General features: G+C 53.4%; 1 protein-coding gene across 10 annotated transcripts in view; it reads right to left on the bottom strand.

Moving 5' to 3' along the window:
• The window catches only part of PTK2 (protein tyrosine kinase 2), a 184,458-nt gene that overhangs the window by 88,843 nt on the left and 71,516 nt on the right, over window positions 1-24,099 (bottom strand). For 8 of the 10 annotated variants that reach the window (XM_075352825.1, XM_075352828.1, XM_075352827.1 and 5 more), the window contains exons 1-3: window positions 21,164-21,356; window positions 5,615-5,841; window positions 2,463-2,629 (exon numbers count right to left, since the gene is read on the bottom strand). In XM_075352825.1, the coding sequence (XP_075208940.1) occupies window positions 2,463-2,629; window positions 5,615-5,841; window positions 21,164-21,209 (440 nt within the window). In that variant the 5' untranslated portion in view covers window positions 21,210-21,356. Of the gene's footprint in view, window positions 1-2,462; window positions 2,630-5,614; window positions 5,842-21,163; window positions 21,357-24,099 lie in introns of those variants that run through there. The other 2 variants (XM_075352830.1, XM_075352832.1) reach the window with 1 other exon arrangement.

Here is a 24,099-nt window from a genome sequence, read left to right as displayed (position 1 = left end):
GGGAACATGAAGGAGGACACAAGGAGCGGAGGCGAACATGAAGGAGGACACAAGGGGCGGAGGGGAACATGAAGGAGGACACAAGGGGCGGAGAGGAACATGAAGGAGGACACAAGGGGCGGAGAGGAACATGATGGAGGACACAAGGGGCGGAGGGGAACATGAAGGAGGACACAAGGGGCGGAGGCGAACATGAAGGAGGACACAAGGGGCGGAGGGGAACATGGAGGAGGACACAAGGGGCGGAGGGGAACATGATGGAGGACACAAGGGGCGGAGAGGAACATGAAGGAGGACACAAGGAGCGGAGGGGAACATGGAGGAGGACACAAGGAGCGGAGGGGAACATGGAGGAGGACACAAGGGGCGGAGGGGAACATGAAGGAGGACACAAGGAGCGGAGGGGAGCATGGAGGAGGACACAAGGGGCGGAGGTGAACATGAAGGAGGACACAAGGGGCGGAGAGGAACATGAAGGAGGACACAAGGGGCGGAGAGGAACATGATGGAGGACACAAGGGGCGGAGGGGAACATGAAGGAGGACACAAGGAGCGGAGGGGAACATGGAGGAGGACACAAGGGGCGGAGGGGAACATGATGGAGGACACAAGGAGCGGAGGGGAACATGGAGGAGGACACAAGGGGCGGAGGGGAACATGATGGAGGACACAAGGGGCGGAGAGGAACATGAAGGAGGACACAAGGAGCGGAGGGGAACATGATGGAGGACACAAGGAGCGGAGGGGAGCATGGAGGAGGACACAAGGGGCGGAGTGGAACATGAAGGAGGACACAAGGGGCAGAGGGGAGCATGGCGGAGGACACAAGGAGCGGAGGGGAACATGATGGAGGACACAAGGAGCGGAGGGGAGCATGGAGGAGGACACAAGGGGCGGAGGGGAACATGAAGGAGGACACAAGGGGCGGAGGGGAACATGAAGGAGGACACAAGAGGCGGAGGGGAACATGGAGGAGGACATAAGAGGCGGAGGGGAACATGAAGGAGGACACAAGAGGCGGAGGGGAACATGAAGGAGGACGCAAGGGGCGGAAGGGAACATGAAGGAGGACACACGAGGCAGAGGGGAACATGGACAAGGACACAAGGGGCGGAGGGGAACATGGACAAGGACACAAGGGGCGGAGGGGAACATGGACAAGGACACAAGGGGCGGAGGGGAACATGGACAAGGACACAAGGGGCGGAGGGGAACATGGACAAGGACACAAGGGGCGGAGGGGAACATGAAGGAGGACACAAGAGGCGGAGGGGAACATGAAGGAGGACACAAGAGGCGGAGCCGGAACATGGACAAGGACACAAGGGGCGGAGGGGAACATGGACAAGGACACAAGGGGCGGAGGGGAACATGAAGGAGGACACAAGGGGCGGAGGGGAACATGAAGGAGGACACAAGGGGCGGAGGGGAACATGAAGGACGACGCAAGGGGCGGAGGGGAACATGAAGGAGGACGCAAGGGGCGGAGGGGAACATGAAGGAGGACGCAAGGGGCGGAGGGGAACATGAAGGAGAACACAAGAGGCGGAGGGGAAATTATCCCGAATATTAAACTATGGATGGGAACTAAATGACAGGATAGATATACTGGTCATATTTTCCCACTACATATAAGGACCCCTCCTCCAGCCACACAGAGCCCCCTTCCCAGTCCCAGAGTTCCCCCCTCCCAGTCCCAGAGTTCCCCCCTCCCAGTCCCAGAGTTCCCCCCTCCCAGTCCCAGAGTTCCCCCCTCCCAGTCCCAGAGCCCCCCTCCTCCCAGTCCCAGAGCCCCCCTCCTCCCAGTCCCAGAGCCCCCCCTCCTCCCAGTCACAGAGCCCCTCCCCCAGTCACAGAGCCCCTGCTGCTTGTTTTCGCCAGCTTGACAATGGCAGCCATGATGATATATAGGCCGTATAAGAATCCGTATGTCGCAGTGAATCAAAATAACCAAAATTTTAAAATGAGCGCTTCACAGGAGGAAAGAAATGGCAGAGACCGCTCTGTGTACTGCAGGCTGGATATTTAAAGGAATTCTCCAGAATAACTTTTGCACTGCGTCGCACACAGTGCCTCCCCCTGAAGGGGCCGAGCGAGGCACAGGAATCGCTGCACACGGATGGGAGAAGCCGTGCGTCCTGCTCCTCTTCCTCACACTACGCTTTGCAGGTCCCATCCATAGGGTCTGGAAATGGAGCAGATGATCGGTGCGGGCATCCGGCAGCGGAGCGCGGAACCAAAACTGTAAAGTGGTAAATACTGCCCCCTTGGCGCGGCCTTTCTGCACATTCCCACTACACTGGCAGCGGGGTCTTCCAGGACTCGTCCTCTTTGCCATATCCACTTTTCGTGCAGGGTTAGGCATTTCTCTACATTTTGAGGTCTCGCAATGACCCCGACCTGATTCGACCCCACAAACTGGAAAACGCCATGGGGCGTGCTGGAGTGCAGAGCACACTTACTTCCATTCCTCCGGCGGGTGGGATTGCTCGTATTTCTCTCTGACGTGAGAGACCCCCATGTCTGGGTGCAGCCAGTGCACCTCCTCGGAGCGCAGGTGACTCAGCCGTAATCCATACGAGGACACACACTTCACTTTGTGACTGTCCACAATCTTCTGAATGATTCCCTAAACAGAAAGGGAAAAAAATAATGAAAATCTCCGCATCACTCAGCAAATCACAACAGAAAGAAGAATTTAAAGGGGGATTCCCATTTCCAGTACAAATAATAATAATAATAATAATAATAATAATAATAATAAATAATATCAAATACCTCCAGTTATAAATGTAGCATAGTGCTCCTGATTAGTTAAGTCTCTTACCTCATGTGCAGGGCATTGCAGTAACAGGTAACCATGGTTACAACCACGACCAACTGAGTGATTCGTAACCAGGACTATGCTGCAATGCCCTGCACATGAGGTATGAGACATAACTAATCAGGAGAACTATACTACATTTATAACTGGAGGTATTTGATAATCTTACTATTACAGCTACTACGTGATAGTATTAGGATAGGATCTTGGAGATGGGAATACCCCTTTAATGACTCCCTGCAAAAATGTCACTACTTATTCTATACTGATGCTGTTCTGATCCTGAGTTAAATCCTGTATTATACTCCAGAGCTGAACACTCTATTCTGCTGGTGCAGTCACTGTGTACATACATTATATTACTGATCCTGACTTACATGCAGCTCCGGAGTATAATACAGGAGGTAACTCAGGATCAGTAACGTAATGTATGTACACAGTAACTGCACCAGCAGAATAGTGAGTGCAGCTCTGGGGTATAATACAGGAGGTAACTCAGGATCAGTAATGTAATGTATGTACACAGTGACTGCACCAGCAGAATAGTGAGTGCAGCTCTGGAGGATAATACGGGATGTAACTCAGGATCAGTAATGTAATGTATGTACACAGTGACTGCACCAGCAGAATAGTGAGTGCAGCTCTGGAGTATAATACAGGAGGTAACTCAGGATCAGTAATGTAAAGTATGTACACAGTGACTGCACCAGCAGAATAGTGAGTGCAGCTCTGGAGTATAATACAGGAGGTAACTCAGGATCAGTAATGTAATGTATGTACATAGTGACTGCACCAGCAGAATAGTGAGTGCAGCTCCGGAGTATAATACAGGATGTAACTCAAGATCAGTAATATAATGTATGTACATAGTGACTGCACCAGCAGAATAGTGAGTGCAGCTCTGGAGGATAATACAGGAGGTAACTCAGGATCAGTAATGTAATTTATGTACATAGTGACTGCACCAGCAGAATAGTGAGTGCAGCTCTGGAGGATAATATAGGAGGTAACTCAGGATCAGTAATGTAATGTATGTCCACAGTGACTGCACCAGTAGAATAGTGAGTTCAGCTCTGGAGGATAATACAGGATGTAACTCAGGATCAGTAATGTATGTACACAGTGACTGCACCAGCAGAATAGTGAGTGCAGCTCTAGAGTATAATACAGGAGATAACTCAGGATCAGTAATGTAATGTGTGTACACAGTGACTGCACCAGCAGAATAGTAAGTGCAGCTCTGGAGGATAATACAGGAGGTAACTCAGGATCAGTAATGTAATTTATGTACATAGTGACTGCACCAGCAGAATAGTGAGTGCAGCTCTGGAGGATAATATAGGAGGTAACTCAGGATCAGTAATGTAATGTATGTCCACAGTAACTGCACCAGTAGAATAGTGAGTTCAGCTCTGGAGGATAATACAGGATGTAACTCAGGATCAGTAATGTATGTACACAGTGACTGCACCAGCAGAATAGTGAGTGCAGCTCTAGAGTATAATACAGGAGATAACTCAGGATCAGTAATGTAATGTGTGTACACAGTGACTGCACCAGCAGAATAGTAAGTGCAGCTCTGGAGGATAATAAAGGAGGTAACTCAGGATCAGTAATGTAATGTATGTCCACAGTGACTGCACCAGCAGAATAGTGAGTGCAGCTCTGGAGGATAATACAGGAGGTAACTCAGGATCAGTAATGTAATGTATGTACACAGTGACTGCACATGCAGAATAGTGAGTGCAGCTCTGGAGTATAATACAGGAGGTAACTCAGGATCAGTAATGTAATGTATGTACACAGTGACTGCACCAGCAGAATAGTGAGTGCAGCTCTGGGGTATAATACAGGAGGTAACTCAGGATCAGTAATGTAATGTATGTACACAGTAACTGCACCAGTAGAATAGTGAGTGCAGCTCTGGAGTATAATACAGGAGATAACTCAGGATCAGTAATGTAATGTATGTACACAGTGACTGCACCAGCAGAATAGTGAGTGCAGCTCTGGAGTATAATACAGGAGATAACTCAGGATCAGTAATGTAATGTATGTACACAGTGACTGCACCAGCAGAATAGTGAGTGCAGCTCTGTAGGATAATACAGGATGTAACTCAGGATCAGTAATGTAATGTATGTACACAGTGACTGCACCAGCAGAATAGTGAGTGCAGCTCTGGTCTTTACATCTAGATATATAATTTACAATATCCATTACACAGTGAAGAGACCCGATGCCGGATTAGCAGATTTTGGTGACAAAATTCGGGAAAACCACAGTTTACACGGCTGTGTTCCTGCCTCTGTTCCGCCGCTCGCAGCTTAATCTTGCAGACAATTCCTGCCCGTCTGCAGAGTGTTGCTATTTTGGGTCCTGCGCTGGATGAAGCAGAGCCCGGTGAGCGCAGCCGCCAGTTTTCATTGGAAAGTCGACAGAATAAACGTGAAAAGAATTCAGAGCTGCAGACGACAACAGACAAACGTTCCGGCAGCCGGGGGCGAGGTTTACTGCGAATATCAGACCCCCCAAGGGCATAAATCACGTTTACAGCAGACAAGAGGGAGGACAGGGGGCGGCAGTCACTATTGGGGTCTTTCTGTTTTAAGAATTTTAGCACCGCTCATAAAACTTACAAAGGGGGTCGAAGTGACAAAGATGAGGCAGAAAGTCCCTCACCTTAACTCTACATATATTTTGCTCCACTTCTTTACATCCAGAGCTGCAATCACAATTCTGCTGTAGGATATAGCTTTAGTTGTCCAGCCACATGTAATCTGTGCTTACCCTGACATCGGTGGCGTCCCCGTGCCGGATATTGCTGGCCCACGTTGCTGGTTCGCTGTTCGTCTCGAAGTAATGGAAGACTTTTAAGACTCTCTCGATGGTCCCCGGCGATCGCTCCATGCCGGCGCTCAGGCGGGACTTGGCGTTCGAGCTCGGCGTGTGGTTCAGGTTCGGGTCCAGGTAAGCCGCCGCCATGCTCTTGCTGGATGCTAAGTGTCGGTCATATTCTGCAAGGGAAACCAAAGGGTTAAAACTGGTGGTAGCGGTGCAAAGAAGGTAGTTGGGGTGTCAGTCGTAGCGTAGGGTGCAGAGCGGAAGGGGTTAAATCTACAGGGCTTCCATCGAGCGCTGGAGACGTCCTTGGTCGGAGCCACATATCTCCAGACGCTCGAAACGAGACGTTCTGCGGGAAACTGTCCTCGAGACAAAACGCGTCGGGTTGTTACGTCCTGGCGCCACGCTCTGTGATACGGGAATTAAAGGGGGTCGCTCGTCGCAAATGTCTGCACCGATACATTGCAACAAACTGCACGTGTGTCAGCTGGACTAAGTCAGGACTGAATTTAAAGGGATTTTCCATCTTTATAGATCTGGCGTGTAAAAACAAGCAGCTTTGCAATTTACTGTTTCTTAAAATTTGCAGCCGTTCTTGAGATGTTTACAGATCGTTGCCTAGGAGACCGACCACCGCTGTTGACGAGCTGGTAAGCGCTGCTCTGAAGCCAGCCGGGATTAGAAAATAACACCACGCTCCCGTGATTCTGTGCTGCTTCAAAACCGCGCTTACACGCTCAACAGAAAAAAAGAGCTTGTAAGAACTGCGTATGTTTTGCAGTCATGCAGCGGTAGTCGGTCACCAAGGCAACGAGAAAAAAGCTAATATCTTAAAAAAAGACAACATTTGTAACAAGCAGTAAATTGCAAAATGGTTTGTATTTGCAAGCACCATCCGACAACAGGCATTTAGCAAAAAGGGAATACGAGGGCCACGGACACGTCTGCTGCGTGCACAGAGTGCATACGAGGGCCACGGACACGTCTGCTGCGTGCACAGAGTGAATACGAGGGCCACGGACACGTCTGCTGCGTGCCCAGAGTGAATACGAGGGCCACGGACACGTCTGCTGCGTGCACAGAGTGCATACGAGGGCCACGGACACGTCTGCTGCGTGCACAGAGTGCATACGAGGGCCACGGACACGTCTGCTGCGTGCCCAGAGTGAATACGAGGGCCACGGACACGTCTGCTGCGTGCACAGAGTGAATACGAGGGCCACGGACACGTCTGCTGCGTGCACAGAGTGCATACGAGGGCCACGGACACGTCTGCTGCGTGCAGAGTGAATACGAGGGCCACGGACACGTCTGCTGCGTGCACAGAGTGAATACGAGGGCCACGGACACGTCTGCTGCGTGCACAGAGTGAATACGAGGGCCACGGACACGTCTGCTGCGTGCACAGAGCCTTCCTTGTGCACACGCTGATTCGGACTTCCATTTCTTGCTTTAATACCAAGAACAAAACAGCTTTTCCATTATAATCAGCGGTAGCAAACAGCCCGCGTCTGACGAGGATTACGCTTTTAATCCGGGGTCCTAAATCCCCCCCCGCCATCTGGAGGTCCGTCCTGCACTGTGCAGATTTACACAGCGCAGGCACCAGGATGGCGAAGGGATACGGCTGGACATAATTCGTCCATTTTCACAACTGCCACATCAGTACTCTCGAAGATTTCGGGCCGCCAGCGCGATCCAGGGTCATGCAACGGGAAACCATGGGCAGTCCAGCGCCCTCTAGGGTCACCCCAGCGCCCTCTAGGGTCACCCCAGCGCCCTCTAGGGTCACCCCAGCGCCCTCTAGGGTCAATCCAGAGCCCTCTGCGGTCCCCCCTGCGCAATCTGCGGTCCCCCCTGCGCAATCTGCGGTCCCCCCTGCGCAATCTGCGGTCCCCCCTGCGCAATCTGCGGTCCCCCCTGCGCAATCTGCGGTCCCCCCTGCGCAATCTGCGGTCCCCCCTGCGCAATCTGCGGTCCCCCCTGCGCAATCTGCGGTCCCCCCTGCGCAATCTGCGGTCCCCCCTGCGCAATCTGCGGTCCCCCCTGCGCAATCTGCGGTCCCCCCTGCGCAATCTGCGGTCCCCCCTGCGCAATCTGCGGTCCCCCCTGCGCAATCTGCGGTCCCCCCTGCGCAATCTGCGGTCCCCCCTGCGCAATCTGCGGTCCCCCCTGCGCAATCTGCGGTCCCCCCTGCGCAATCTGCGGTCCCCCCTGCGCAATCTGCGGTCCCCCAGCAGAACCAGGGTAGTCACGGTGCTATAACCATACAGAAAAAGCTAAATCACAACCAGGAAAAGCTAGCCTGATGAGGAAAACTAGGAGGTGGCTGCAATCTCTTGTTCCCTGTTATCAGCCATTTCAGGCCATGGAGAAGAGAATTTTACAGAACCCTGAGAATACAATCCCAACGTCAATCATCTTCTTATCGTTTGATGAAAAGTTGCTCAATTTTCTATTAAATTTGCATTTTTGCCCCCTCAGTTTTAACCCCGTGACTCGAGATTAAACCACAACATGGGCAGGAGGGGCAATGCTTGGAGGAGCCCCCTAAACCTCGGGAATGACCGCCTGCCCCTTACTCTTCCTGTCTGATCACTCGGTTTTCTGCCTGCAGGTGATGGCAGCGTCCTAGTTCGTGCCCCTCCAGTCTCAGATCCTTCCCCCTCGTCGCTCACGAGGGGTAATGAATTTAGACTGATTATAACAATTAGGCGCCGTCCACCGGGAGAAGCAGGAGGAGAGGACGGCTCCATTATCCTTGCACGCTGCGCCCCTCTTCTGGGGACTGACATACTTCTAGAAACCTTCGCTCACTTACCGACGCTGCCACACTCCGCACCGGCTGGAAGCACAACGTCCGGGAAACTACTAGAAAGTTTTACAAGTTTCCTCCCCTCCTCCAAGAGTGATCAGAAATGATCCAGTGATCTCCTGATGAGGAGTTCACTCACCGGTCACATCTGCCACCGCGGACAGCGACAAAGGGCAGGAACCAACACAGACGAGCTAGTCCCTGCAGCATCACCTGCATCAGCCAGGGACGGCCAGCCTGACATACTCTGTGCTGCTGGAGACCCGAGGCTTCCACTATACAAGTCCCAGGATCTAATCTGAGGACCCTGCTCCTTCTGCTATATAACCTCCTACAACATCAGCACAGTCACCTCCTGAAATACTCTGTGCTGCTGGAGATCCTGCACCTTCCACTAAATAACCTCCAATAAAATCTGCAGTCACCTCCTGAAATACTCTGTGCTGCTGGAGATGTTCACACGTCCGTTGTTTTGCTTCCGTCAGGTCCGTTGTTGCGACGCAATGACGGATCCGTAGTTTTTTAGATGTCAACTGATGCAACGGATGTGTAATTTCACAGCTTTCCGTTCACAGGAATCCTGTGAAATAACTGGTCCGTTACATCCGCTATGCATCCGTTTGATGGATCCGTCATGATCCGTTTGTGTTTGGGACAGCCCAGTGGGTGTGCCAAACATGCTGGGCATGCTCAGTAGAGCATGACGGACTCCAGCACTGGATTCTGTCATGTGACGGATTACGGCGGAATCCCGCACCATAGACATCTATTATAGCTTTTGACGGATGGCGACGGACACCTGCGGAGTGCGTTTTTTTTGCCGCTCAAAAAAACGTTACATTCAGCGTTGCTCCTGCTCGGCGGTCAGTTCGTAAACAACTTATCCATCATACGGCGGATGCAACGCAAAGCCATCAGTCACAATCCGAGGTCCATACAAGTCTATGGGGAAAAAATGGAATCCTGCAAAATATTTTGCAGGATACCGAAATTCCTTAAGGCGACGGAAGCAAACTAACGGAAGTGTGAACATAGCCTTACACTGCATAACTTCCTACAAATATCAGCACACAAACCTTCTGAAATACTCTGTGCTGCTGGAGGCCCTGCACCTTCCACTAAATAACCTCCAACAAGATCAGCATAGTCGTCTCCTGAAATACTCTGTGTTGCTGGGGATCCTGCTCCTTCCACTATAGAACCTCCCACAAAATCAGAACACTCCTCTCCTGAAATACTCTGCGCTGCTGGGGGGCGGGGGAGCTGCTCCTTCTACTATAGAACCTCCCACAAGATCAGCACAGTCCTCTCCTGAAATACTCTGTGCTGCTGTGGGGGGGGGGGGGGGAGATCCTGCACCTTACATTATTCAACCTCCACATGATCAGCACAGTCCACTCCTGAAACACTCTGTGCTGCGGGGGATCAGGACATAACCACAGACTCCTCTCGCAGGTCCCTTTAACGGTGATCGAGTTCAGACTCAGTGACTCAACCCAAACCCTAGTAAGTGACCTCCTTATACCAGCGCACACAGGCGCAGCCGCCCCGACATGACCGAACCTGCAGTAAGACAGTAACTCCGCCGGAACGGCTTCCCTCCATTTATGTAATCCCATCCTTGGTGGGCATGCTGGCACATGTAGTGCCATGACAGCAGCACAGCCAGCGAATGGCTTATATCAATGGTCGTCGTCTCTGCAAATACAAACTCTGCACCAGCGCCCCACAACCACACACCAATTAGGCTACTTTCACACATCCGGTTTTTTCCATCAGGTACAATCCGGAAAAAAACGGGTAAAACGGATCCGGTACCGCATCCGTTTTATCCCCATAGATTTGCATTGTTACCGGATTGTGCCTGATGGCTTGCGTTGCATCCGTTTTTTTCCGGATGCGGCAAAATTAAAGCGGCGGCCGGAGGCAACGTATCTTGTAACGTTTTTTTGTCCGGCAAAAAAAAAACGCATCGCGCCGCATCCAGCCGCTGCGGCGCATTTTTCAATGCATGCCTATGGATGCCAGATGCGGCAAAAAACGCCGCATTCGGTTTCTTCCACTGTGCATGCTCAGTAGCGTGCCGCAACCGGAAAAAAACGGACGGGCCGCATGTAAAAACTTATGCAAAGCATGCGGTGTTTTCGCCGCATCCGTTGCATAGGTTTCACAGCCGGATTGAGCCGCACTGCTCAAACCGGATGTGTGAAAGTAGCCTAAAGCAGCCGATATTAGCATCCAGTCTGCACAATCCTCAGATCAGATCTGTCCTCACAATCCGTTACAATGTATCGGTGCAGGGTAATGTGGACTGGATACAATTGTAACAAACCATCAGCCCAGACAAAAAGAAAAACTTCCAAGACAGAAATCTGGTCCCCTGAAACTTCCAAGACAGAAATCTGGTCCCCCGAAACTTCCAAGACAGAAATCTGGTCCCCCGAAACTTCCAAGACAGAAATCTGGTCCCCTGAAACTTCCAAGACAGAAATCTGGTCCCCCGAAGCCGTACACGTACAGCAAGGGGCAACCATTCACCTAAAGTGCCGCCATGTCACCCACCAGCTCTATACTGCAGGAGCGGATTCCGCTGGATGATGTGGCGGGGTTTTCTATTCACTGACAGCCAGCACAGATCTTGACGATGGCGTCACTGAACATTCCTGACAGCTGCACTTTTCCATGTGATCTTACATAACACAATGCATATGGAATCCCCTGACTGATCCGATGAGTGGGTGCAGGTAGGATCGGGGCGTGGCGCTGCAGGTGGTGGGGTCACCGCGCACCCTCTAATGGCAGAACGCTCAGCGTCCGGGTGACAACTGTTTACAGCGTATACAGAGTCGTCCGGCGTGTGAAGACACGAAATAGGAAATTCCAGCTCTGCGAGAGCAACGGCCACAGGCTTCACTGCCAGCATCTGTGCTGCAGGGGGGATTTAAAGGGCCACTAACCCGAAGCATCCGATATCAAACCAAGGAGCTGGGTACATCTGACGTTTGCGCCGATAGCCGTCCCCATCAGTTACGGTTTCCAGCATTTTAGCAGTCACACATCGAGTGCCGCACTGGCTGTATGACAGAATGAAAGGGTTAACCTTCAGGTCATCCCCCACTAGCAGACGTAAAAGCGAATCAATGACTGCGCCGATATCCGGGGCCGCAATATTAGTAATTAGATGACTCCATCCATATGTTCAGCATACAGAACATAAGTGGTGAATCACCGTGTGCTGAGGGGTCCGGTAGGTGGGGACTCCGAGGACTGCGTCCTTATGAATCCCCCCACCCCAACCTCCACCACCGTGGGACGCAGGTCACAAGTTTAAGTGAAGTATCACAAAAAGGTCGCTCATCTGTTGCCATGACAACAGGGATTTGTGACAGCGGAGGGCTGGCGGGGGGCGGTGTCATTACCCGGGTGCCCGCTGCCGTAATCCCTTCTGACAAGTGCATCGCAGCGGGACGCTTTGGAGGGCGGGGGGGGGGGGGGGGGTGGAAAGAGTTAACCAACCAAAGGAGACATAACGCAGTCAGACAGATGCACGGGCCCCCGATCCAGCTGTGAAAAAATACATGGACAGATGCAATAGTGCTCATACCCCAGGGGAAGTAATAGAACCCCCATTACAGACCGAGTGGGGGGGGGCGTTGGGTAATACCAAATAACGGAGTCTGCCCCCACCGCACCGCAGAGGACAGTGTCATGTGACATATGGAGGACATGGACACACGGAAACAAAGTCCGACATGTGAGGAAGACCTGTCCAGAACCGACCGGACCTAGGTACGAGACCCCCATATCGCCATAAAGACCTCCAATCATGGACCAAAATGACAACTCATGCGCACAGTACAAGAATCCCCTGCCACACACGTGGAAACCAAGACCCCCAATGCCGCAGAGACCCCCTCCCTCCAACATGGACCAGATGAAGACGAGCCAGAAGAAAACAACCCCCAAGTGCACGGAACAGAGACGCCGCCATGTCCACAACCATGAAGCATGACCCAGAAAAGTGCATGGAACGGTGAAAGCCCCCCACATTGTTGTGAACCCAGACTCCCACTCTAAGCATCACCAAACGCATACCCCAACCCCACACACGTCAGTGTGAACCTAGCCCAGACACCCACCACATGCACATCCCAGGCTCCCCCTCTCCACCCACCAGGGCACCCGTAAACACAAGGTACAGGACTCGTTGCAATGTATCAGCTCTTCCTCGATTCTTGTCTGGCCAGATGGACAGTAATGGTAAACGCTGAAGGTCAGACCCTCAGCTGCATTACAGGACGCACCGCCGAAACAAAGGCCATCCACGGCCCGCCAAAAGAAGAGGCCCCTAGCCCGCCAAAAGAAGAGGCCCCTAGCCCGCCAAAAGAAGAGGCCCCTAGCCCGCCAAAAGAAGAGGCCCCTAGCCCGCCAAAAGAAGAGGCCCCTAGCCCGCCAAAAGAAGAGGCCCCTAGCCCGCCAAAAGAAGAGGCCCCTAGCCCGCCAAAAGAAGAGGCCCCTAGCCCGCCAAAAGAAGAGGCCCCAAGCTCGCCAAAAGAAGAGGCCCCAAGCCCGCCAAAAGAAGAGGCCACAAGTCCACCAAAGGAAGAGGCCAGAAGACGAGCCAGAAGAAACAACCCCCAAGTGCATGGAAAGAAGCCCACCGAAAGAAGAGGCTCCAAGCCCGCCGAAAGAAGAACAGGCCCCAAGCTTGCCGAAAGAAAAGGACAGAAGAAACAACCCCCAAGCCCGCCGAAAGAAGAGGCCCCAAGCCCGCCAAAGAAGAGGCTATAATAGGCACCCAGCAGAAGGACACCAACAAGCAGCTCATCAGGAACAAAAGTGGAGAAGATGAAAAGAGTGGCCTGCTCACACTGCTGACCTGCCAGGGTGCCATTGATTAGTCTCAGAATCTCCCAGGCTCTGTAGAAATGTGCAGCGCCTGCTCACTCCTCTGTGCCATGCTTCTTATGTACAGATCTTGGAGGACGCACTGACATACAGTGCCTTGAAGAAGTATTCATACTCCGTCAACTTTTCCCCATTTTTTTCGTTACACCCACAAACATTTTCTTGGGATTTTATGCAATACCAACACTAAGTATTGGTGTAAAGAAATGGATACCTGGTTTTCTACATATTTAAAAATCTAAAAATTCTGAATTGCATTTATATTCATCCCCCTGTAGTCAGATCCCCCTAAATAAAATCCTGAGTGACCAATTGCTTCCAGACGTTGCCTAGTTCCAGTAGTACATTGAGTCCTCCAGTGTGCAATGTCTTCTCTGTATAACTACAGCTGTTCTGTGAAGACCTCAGAGGTTTGTGTCAGAACATTAGCGATCAAACAGCATTATGGAAACCAAGGAACACACCAGAAAGGTCAGGGATACAGTTGTGGAGAAGAGTAAAGCAGGGTTAGGTTACAAAAAATGGCCCAAGTTCTCAACATCTCAGAGCACTGTTCAATCCATCATCCAAAAATGGAAGGAGTATGGCACAACTGTAAACCTACCAAGACATGGCCGTCCACCAAAATTGACATCCCAAGAAGGAGAGCACTAATGAGAGAAGAAGCCGAGAGGCCCATGGTCACTGGAGGAGCCACAGAGATCACAGCTCAGGGAGAATCTGTCCATAGGACGACTATCAGACTTAGACTCCACAAACCTGCCCATTATGGAAGAAGCAAGAAGATAGACATGTTTAAAAGCAAGAAGCCTCATTTTGCCATGTAGGGGACACAGCAAGCATGTGAGAGAAGGTGCTGAGGTCAGATGAGACCAAAGGAGAACATTTTGAGCTAAATACAAAATGCTTTATGTGGTAAAAAACGAACACTGCAAATCTCCTTGAAAACACCATCCCCACCGTCACACATAGTGGAGGCAGCATCCAGCTGTGAGGAGGCTTTTCTTCAGCAGGGGCAGGTAAGTTGGTCAGAAGTGATGGGAAGATGGATGGAGGTAAATACAAGGCAATCCTGGAGGAAAAGCTGTTCAAAGCTTCCAGCGAACAACAACTCTCAACATCCTGCAAAGCTACATCCCAATAAATGTTCAGCACCCTCATCTCCTACACAGAGGAGGGCAGGTATGAAGAGCGCCCCTGGTGGTGGAGGACCTTCCAGTCTTGCATTACTCAGGCATTGACATAAATGGATCCCCAGTAAGGCTTCATTTCTACCTGCAGCGCCTCCAGAGGAGATTAGACACAGCTGATCACTGGGGGTCCGAGCTGGGGGATCCTTATAAGCCTCCCATTATATATATTCACCGGTCTCCATATTATTCGCTACATTACACATCTATCGTATCCGGCCGTGTATCTGACACTTCTATAGCAGCTGTTACACGCGGCCTAATGCAAACATGGAGTGAGGGGGATGGAATTACACAGAGCCGGGGACGGCGGAGAGACCAGAGAATTAATCACAGGAACGGCAGACAGGACATCGGTGCTGCCAGGAATCACCGCAGAAGACAGAAAGCCTCATGAAAATGTCAACCGGGCTACACGGGGGCCCTGCAAGCTCCAGCGACGGGCCCTGCACCATCAGGAGCGATGAAGGAGAGCTCCAGAGGGGGCCCTGCTCCACCAGGAGCGATGGAGGAGAGCTCCAGAGGGGGCCCTGCTCCACCAGGAGCGATGGAGGAAAGCTCCAGAGGGGGCCCTGCTCCACCAGGAGCAATGGAGGAAAGCTCCAGAGGGGGCCCTGCACCACCAGGAGAGAGAGAGGAAAGCTCCAGAGGGGGCCCTGCACCACCAGGAGCGATGGAGGAAAGCTCCAGAGGGGGCCCTGCTCCACCAGGAGCGATGGAGGAAAGCTCCAGAGGGGGCCCTGCACCACCAGGAGCGATGGAGGAAAGCTCCAGAGGGGGCCCTGCTCCACCAGGAGCAATGGAGGAAAGCTCCAGAGGGGGCCCTGCACCACCAGGAGCGATGGAGGAAAGCTCCAGAGGGGGCCCTGCTCCACCAGGAGCGATGGAGGAAAGCTCCAGAGGGGGCCCTGCTCCACCAGGAGCGATGGAGGAAAGCTCCAGAGGGGGCCCTGCTCCACCAGGAGCAATGGAGGAAATTAAATCAGCACCACGCCTCAGAGCAAGCTGCAGGTTTGGTAAAACCTCCTCCACAATGGTGGAGCTAGAAATGGCAGACAGAAGATGTGATCAGATGGTCCTTATTGCCCTAATGTGCACAGGCACCTAGATGGTGTGTATCACTTCCCACTCTTTACACTGCAGCGATCACACCATCGCCCGGCACCGGAGCGTGGCTCATTAATCGTGGACAGGGCCGTGGTTCCCCTTTAAATCCTGACATTCACCTCACATGTCTGCTAATCACAGCGGATAAAACCAGCAGATAAACATCGGATTTCATCGTCCTCACAATAGAAGTGTTGAGAGAAACCGAAGCTGCACCGAACGTGGAGGAAAAAAGCAAACACGAGCGCGGGGTCCGGAGATCCTCCTATACACCAGGATCCAAAATAAGCAAACACTGCAGAGACGGCCCGCAGGCAGAGGAGCGTTAACCCCTGCACCCAGCGGGCCGAGCCCTCCACGAGACCTAACCCCTGCACCCAGCGGGCCGAGCCCTCCACCAGGAACAACCCCTGCACCCAGCGGGCCGAGCCCTCCACCAGGAACAACCCCTGCACCCAGCGGGCCGAGCCCTCCACCAGGCATAACCCCTGCACCCTGCGGGCCGAGCCCTCCACCAGGAATAACCCCTGCACCCAGCGGGCCGAGCCCTCCACCAGGAATAGCCCCTCCACCCAGCGGGCCGAGCCCTCCACCAGGAATAACCCCTGCACCCAGCGGGCCGAGCCCACCACCAGGAACAACCCCTGCACCCAGCGGGCCGAGCCCTCCACCAGACCAAACCCCTGCACCCAGCGGGCCGAGACCTCCACCAGGCATAACCCCTGCACCCTGCGGGCCGAGCCCTCCACCAGGCATAACCCCTGCACCCTGCAGGCCGAGCCCTCCACCAGGCATAACCCCTGCACCCTGCGGGCCGAGCCCTCCACCAGGCATAACCCCTGCACCCTGCAGGCCGAGCCCTCCACCAGGAATAACCCCTGCACCCAGCGGGCCGAGCCCTCCACCAGGAATAGCCCCTCCACCCGGCGGGCCGAGCCCTCCACCAGGAATAACTCCTGCACCCGGCGGGCCGAGCCCTCCACCAGGAATAACCCCTGCACCCGGCGGGCCGAGCCCTCCACCAGGAATAACCCCTGCACCCGGCGGGCCGAGCCCTCCACCAGGAATAACTCCTGCACCCGGCGGGCCGAGCCCTCCACCAGGCATAACCCCTGCACCCTGCGGGCCGAGCCCTCCACCAGACCAAACCCCTGCACCCAGCGGGCCGAGCCCTCCACCAGGCATAACCCCTGCACCCAGCGGGCCAAACCCTCCACCAGGCATAACCCCTGCACCCTGCGGGCCGAGCCCTCCACCAGACCAAACCCCTGCACCCAGCGGGCCGAGCCCTCCACCAGGCATAACCCCTGCACCCAGCGGGCCAAGCCCTCCACCAGGCATAACCCCTGCACCCTGCGGGCCGAGCCCTCCACCAGACCAAACCCCTGCACCCAGCGGGCCAAGCCCTCCACCAGGCATAACCCCTGCACCCTGCGGGCCGAGCCCTCCACCAGACCAAACCCCTGCACCCAGCGGGCCGAGCCCTCCACCAGGCATAACCCCTGAACCCAGCGGGCCGAGCCCTCCACCAGGCATAACCCCTGCACCCAGCGGGCCGAGCCCCCCACCAGGAATAACCCCTGCACCCAGCGGGCCGAGCCTTCCACCAGGAATAACCCCTGCACCCAGTGGGTCGGCTCCTCCACCAGGAATAACCCCCGCACCCAGCGGACAGAGCCCCCCACCAGGAATAACCCCCGCACCCAGCGGACAGAGCCCTCCACCAGGCATAACCCCAGCAGATTGTTCCCGAAGGGCTGGAGAGCAGCACAATAATGAAGGTCTGCAGAAACAGTGAAGCATGGTGGAGGGTCCTGCACGTTTAGAGCTAATGTCAGCAAATGATGATTAGTTGTGTCCTCAGTACTAAGAAGTACAGATACTTAGCCATCATGTAATACCGTTACGGAGGAGTACGATTGGTCCCAAAATATATTTTGCAACTGGACAACAACCCTAAATATCCAGAATAAGAAGCCTTGGAGGTAATGATCCCATGAAGCCCGGATCTCACCTCATCCCGGTGTGTGGGATCACATGAAGGATCCGCACCAGCCTCAAACACAGAAGATCGGGGGTCAGGCCTCCAAGATGTTTGGAGCAACCTCCTCCTGAGATCCTTCCTAACCTGTGTGCAAGTGATGAGAAGAGGTGATGGAGGGGATGAGTGGTTACCGAATACTGAGGAAGGAGGAGACGGGCGGTCACAGAATACTGAGGAAGGGGGAGGCGGGCGGTCACCGAATATTGAGGATGGAGAAGGAGACGGGCGGTCACCGAATACGGAGGACGGAGGAGGAGACGGGCGGTCACCGAATACTGAGGACGGAGGAGACGGGCGGTCACCGAATACTGAGGACGGAGGAGGAGACGGGCGGTCACCGAATACTGAGGACGGAGGAGGAGACGGGTGGTCACCGAATACTGAGGACGGAGGAGGAGACGGGCTGTCACCGAATACTGAGGACGGAGGAGGAGACAGGCGGTCACCGAATACTGAGGACGGAGGAGGAGACGGGCGGTCACCGAATACTGAGGACGAAGGAGGAGACGGGCTGTCACCGAATACGGAGGGTGGAGGAGGAGATGGGCGGTCATCGAATACTGAGGATGGTGGAGGAGACGGGCGGTCACCGAATACTGAGGATGGTGGAGGAGACGGGCGGTCACCAAATACTGAGGATGGAGGAGGAGACGGGCGGTCACCGAATACGGAGGATGGAGGAGACGGGCGGTCACTGGATACTGAGGACGAAAAACCTTGAAGCCAAATCCAGCAGCCTCCGCTCACCTGTAGCAGCCCCTCAGCTGGGCGCAGTATGGAGTGCATTGCAGGCGCAGACACTTTGTAACAACCCAGGAATAAGATTTCTGTTATTGATGCATTTCGCTCACAGATGTTTATCTAGACTGCACACAATGCACCAAACCTTCAGCTGTGACAAGTGCTCGATCTGTGCAGGATTAAACCTTTTGATTGTAAAACAATGTTTCTAACCACTGACAGCAAGCAGAGCTAGTGAAAGAGCAGGTGGTTTTATTTTGGATCCCTACAAATCACGTGACCGTGAGCTGCAACAGAGTAACAAACCCGCATCTGTGCGGCCGTCAGAACGCAGCGCAGGATTTATTAATGGAGTCCAGCCTTACAGCCCTCACTGCTCAATGAACCGGCCTTTCCCAAAATGCAGTGTTCTCCACCAGCCTGGTCACATGACCCGATCCCCAGAGGCATGATGGGAAGAGTAATTCACCGCGAGCAGCGGCCAAAACGTTAATGGGCCGAGAGCGAAGTGACGGGATCCGCATTAAATATTCATGAGACTGTGCAGAAATATACACACCCCCCGAGGATCGGCGGATTGTGGAGCTCCAGTGATGAATTCACAAGCAGAAGAAAAAGAAATAATTATAACATTAATTAATTTGGCAAAAATTGTCGTTTTTTCATTCATCGCGTTTTTTTAAAAATTGCCGAATCGTGGGTAAAAAAAAAAAAATCACAGGATTCCATTTTTTTTCATTAAGTCGTGTCCCATCCCCCGTAATCTCAGACCGCCACCACAATGGGTTTTTTTTGGCAAAATTTTAAGCAGGTTGCAAAAAGTAGTGAAAAGTGAAAGCGGACGAGGCGGCTGCGATCTCGGGATCCGGAGGCCTTTTTGCGCCGGATTTTTGGTGGAGAGTGTCCTGGACACACCCCCCCCACAGAAGGTGCGGCGCCCCCTGGCGGCAGGTGCAGCTTCGCGGCGCCCCACTGGCGGCAGGTGCAGGTTCGCGGCACCCCCTGGCAGCAGGTGCAGCTTCGCGGCGCCCCCTGGCAGCAGGTGCAGCTTCGCGGCGCCCCCTGGCAGCAGGTGCAGCTTTGCGGCGCCCCCTGGCGGTTGGTGCAGCTTTGCGGCGCCCCCCTGGCGCCAGGTGCAGCTTTGCGGTGCCCCCCTGGCGCCAGGTGCAGCTTTGAGGTGCCCCCCTGGCGCCAGGTGCAGCTTTGAGGTGCCCCCCTGGCGCCAGGTGCAGCTTTGAGGTGCCCCCCTGGCGCCAGGTGCAGCTTTGAGGTGCCCCCCTGGCGCCAGGTGCAGCTTTGAGGTGCCCCCCTGGCGCCAGGTGCAGCTTTGAGGTGCCCCCCTGGCGCCAGGTGCAGCTTTGAGGTGCCCCCCTGGCGCCAGGTGCAGCTTTGCGGTGCCCCCCTGGCGCCAGGTGCAGCTTTGCGGTGCCCCCCTGGCGCCAGGTGCAGCTTTGCGGCGCCCCCCTGGCGCAAGGTGCAGCTTTGCAGCGCCCCCCTGGCGCCAGGTGCAGCTTTGCAGCGCCCCCCTGGCGCCAGGTGCAGCTTTGCAGCGCCCCCCTGTCGCCAGGTGCAGCTTTGCGGCGCCCCCCTGGTGCCAGGTGCAGCTTTGCGGCGCCCCCTGCAGGCAGGTGCAGCTTTGCGGCGCCCCCTGCAGGCAGGTGCAGCTTTGCGTCAGTTGTGTCCCAATGTCAGGATCCCGCTTTAATGAAGTGGCCTCGCTTACTCCGCAGGCAGCAGGTTGTGGCACCGTCCCCCCCCCGCCCCCTGTGCAGACACCAGTGCGCCGGCCGTCACAACAAAGGCCCTAATAAAAAAACCGCACCGCCGTCAGCCGCTGATGATGTCACCTATGCCGCCGCCGCTGGCCGCGTCCTTCGCGTCACCCGGGATATGAATGAACGCGGCTGGAGGGAGGGAGGGTGCAGATGAAGCATTCACGTGTCCTCGCCGCTCGCACAGATCTATAATCTCCTGATTTTCTCATTCGCCCTTTGTCCGGGGGGTGGAAGCCATCACCGGGGCAAAAACAAAAGGCCGCACAGCGGCGAGCGTCACCGAGGGGTTAACCCCGTCCTGCGCCCTGTAACCCCTTCACCACCACCGGCAACGGAAGAGTTAACCCTTTGTGTTTTGTGACCAGTGTCCAGAATGATGACGGGTTAATATTCCAGTTCCCCCCCCCCTCTCTACTTATCAGTTAACCCCTTTAGACCCAGAAGTCAATAAAACCATAACTGCAGCCTCCACTAACCCATCACTGCCAGCAAATAAAGGGTTAACATGTCACCTAATGTCACAGTAAGGGTTAAAAATGAATTAAAAAAAATACTCAAAGCTAACATACAAAATTCTGGCCAGTGAAGGGGTTAACGCCTGGCCCGCAGGTTACAAGACGCCACTGCTGTCAAACAGCCGACAAGGGGTTAATAAAACTGACATCCACCCATCCCCCTCCTACTGGAAATGCTGCTGTCAGGTCTGGAGCAGCAAGTGAAGGGTTAATAATCCGGACGGTTAACCCCTCACCGGCCAGCAGAGTCATACAGCCAGTAAGGGGTTAATCAAGCACAGTGGCGTGCGTGGGGTTAACAGGGTGCTCAGGGCGGGGGGCGCTGTGGCCCCTCAGGTGGGCGCTGTGGCCCCTCGGGCCCCCGGATGTCGCCCCGTCCCCCGGCCGCACAGTCCTTTACCTTTCGCCCAGCAGATCGGGAATGGGCTGCAGCCGCTCTTCTCCATAGAGATGGCGGCACCTGTGCTTCCTGCCCGGGGCCCCGGCCGCCCGCTCACCACACCGCGACACTGCGACGACAGATGCCCCGACTCAGCGCCGCCCGCAGCCGGGGCCGGACACGCGCCGCATCCCGGAGCACAGCGGCGGCGAGAGCCGGGGAGGGCGGGGCGAGAGCCGGGGAGGGCGGGGCAGGGGCGGGGCGAGCGCCGGGGAGGGCGGGGCCGGAGCCTCATCTGCATACACCTTGTCAATATGCAAATCTGCACGGGGATTTAAAAGGACACGAACCTCAGGAGGAGTCACTGCAGCCCGAGCAGGAAAACATGGACGACTTAAAGGGATAGGTCCTGATTCATAGGTGGATTCAGAACCCCTGCAGGGGAGGATATATAATATATGTATGGTCAGGAGCGCTAAAGGAATACATTTCCAGGAGGAACAACAGAGGAACATTTATGGGGTAAGTTTCACAGCTGGTGTAGTAGACACTTCTTGGGTAATAAGAATCCTGTACGCTTTTTCTATAACTGTCACTTTACGTTCCTCTATAATTACTCCTGGAACTGTATGAATACATTAACAGGGCGTTATCTCCATTGCAAAAGGGGCGCGTATCCCTAACAAGGTGTGATTGGACAGTATCGGTGTCACTCCCCCTAAATAGTACCGCCCCCAGCTGCAGTTTATTCATCCATTTCCAGGAGGAGTAACAGAGACATCAGAAGGAAAAAAAGCTGAAGAAATGTAAATGATTGATAAATCCTCTAATACTCATTTCCCAAAGGAAAGGGGGGGGGCAGCGGAGGAGAATGATCGTCTTCATGAAGGAGGCGCCTGCAATCTCAGCTGTTGATCTGATTGTTGGGGGTCTGATCCCTGTGACTCCCCCCGATCTAGAGAATGAAGGCACCACATGGCGGGGTCCAATCCACAGATGTCCCTCACAGCTGGGCAGAGAACTGCAGCCAAAACAACCGTGCTGCAGCCCCCCATTATTACAATCACTGGGGTCCCAAAGCGCTACACAGCCATCCCTAGGGGGAGCTCACTACATACAGATTTATATGGCTACCACTAGAGGGAGCTCACTACATACAGATTTATACAGCCACCACTAGGGAAGCTCACTACAAACAGATTTATAAAGCCACCACTAGAGGGCGCTCACTACATACAGATTTATACAGCCACCACTAGAGGGAGCTCACTACATACAGATTTATACAGCCACCACTAGAGGGAGATCACTACATACAGATTTATACAGCCACCACTAGAGGGAGCTCACTACATACAGATTTATACAGCCACCACTACAGGGAGCTCACTACATACAGATTTATACAGCCACCACTACAGGGAGTTCACTGCATACAGATTTATACAGCCACCACTAGAAGGAGCTCACTACATACAGATTTATACAGCCACCACTAGAGGGAGCTCACTACATACAGATTTATACAGCCACCACTAGAGGGAGATCACTACATACAGATTTATACAGCCATTACTAGAGGGAGCTCACTACATACAGATTTATACAGTCACCACTAGAGGGAGCTCACTACGTACAGATTTATACAGCCACCACTAGGGGGAACTCACTACATACAGATTTATACAGCCACCACTAGGGGGAGCTCACTACATACAGATTTATACAGTCACCACTAGAGGGAGCTCACTACATACAGATTTATACAGTCACCACTAGAGGGAGCTCACTACATACAGATTTATACAGCCACCACTAGAGGGAGCTCACTACATACAGATTTATACAGCCACCACTAGGGGGAGCTCACTACATACAGATTTATACAGTCACCACTAGAGGGAGCTCACTACATACAGATTTATACAGTCACCACTAGAGGGAGCTCACTACATACAGATTTATACAGTCACCACTAGAGGGAGCTCACTACATACAGATTTATACAGCCACCGCTAGAGGGAGCTCACTACATACAGATTTATACAGCCACCGCTAGAGAAAGCTCACTACATACAGATTTATACATCCACCACTAGAGGGAGCTCACTACATACAGATTTATACAGTCACCACTAGAGGGAGCTCACTACATACAGATTTATACAGCCACCACTAGAGGGAGCTCACTATATACAGATTTATACAGCTACCACTAGAGGGAGATCACTGCATACAGATTTATACAGCCACCACTAGAGGGAGATCACTACATACAGATTTATACAGTCACCACTAGAGGGAGCTCACTACATACAGATTTATACAGCCACCACTAGAGGGAGCTCACTACATACAGATTTATACAGCCACCACTAGAAGGAGCTCACTGCATACAGATTTATACAGCCAACACTAGAGGAGCTCACTACATACAGATTTATACAGACACCACTAGAGGGAGCTCACTACATACAGATTTATACAGCCACCGCTAGAGGGAGCTCACTACATACAGATTTATACAGCCACCACTAGAGGAAGCTCACTACATACAGATTTATACAGCCACCACTAGAGGGAGCTCACTACATACAGATTTATACAGCCACCACTAGGGGGAGCTCACTACATACAGATTTATACAGTCACCACTAGAGGGAGCTCACTACATACAGATTTATACAGTCACCACTAGAGGGAGCTCACTACATACAGATTTATACAGTCACCACTAGAGGGAGCTCACTACATACAGATTTATACAGCCACCGCTAGAGGGAGCTCACTACATACAGATTTATACAGCCACCACTAGAGAAAGCTCACTACATACAGATTTATACATCCACCACTAGAGGGAGCTCACTACATACAGATTTATACAGCCACCACTAGAGGGAGCTCACTACATACAGATTTATACAGCCACCACTAGAGGGAGCTCACTATATACA

The sequence above is a fragment of the Anomaloglossus baeobatrachus genome, chromosome 6 (assembly GCF_048569485.1).
Source record: "Anomaloglossus baeobatrachus isolate aAnoBae1 chromosome 6, aAnoBae1.hap1, whole genome shotgun sequence".
NCBI classification, from domain to species: Eukaryota; Metazoa; Chordata; class Amphibia; order Anura; family Aromobatidae; genus Anomaloglossus; species Anomaloglossus baeobatrachus.
The sequence above is the reverse complement of the archived record's forward strand: the minus strand, read 5'-3'. Positions and strand labels throughout refer to the sequence as shown.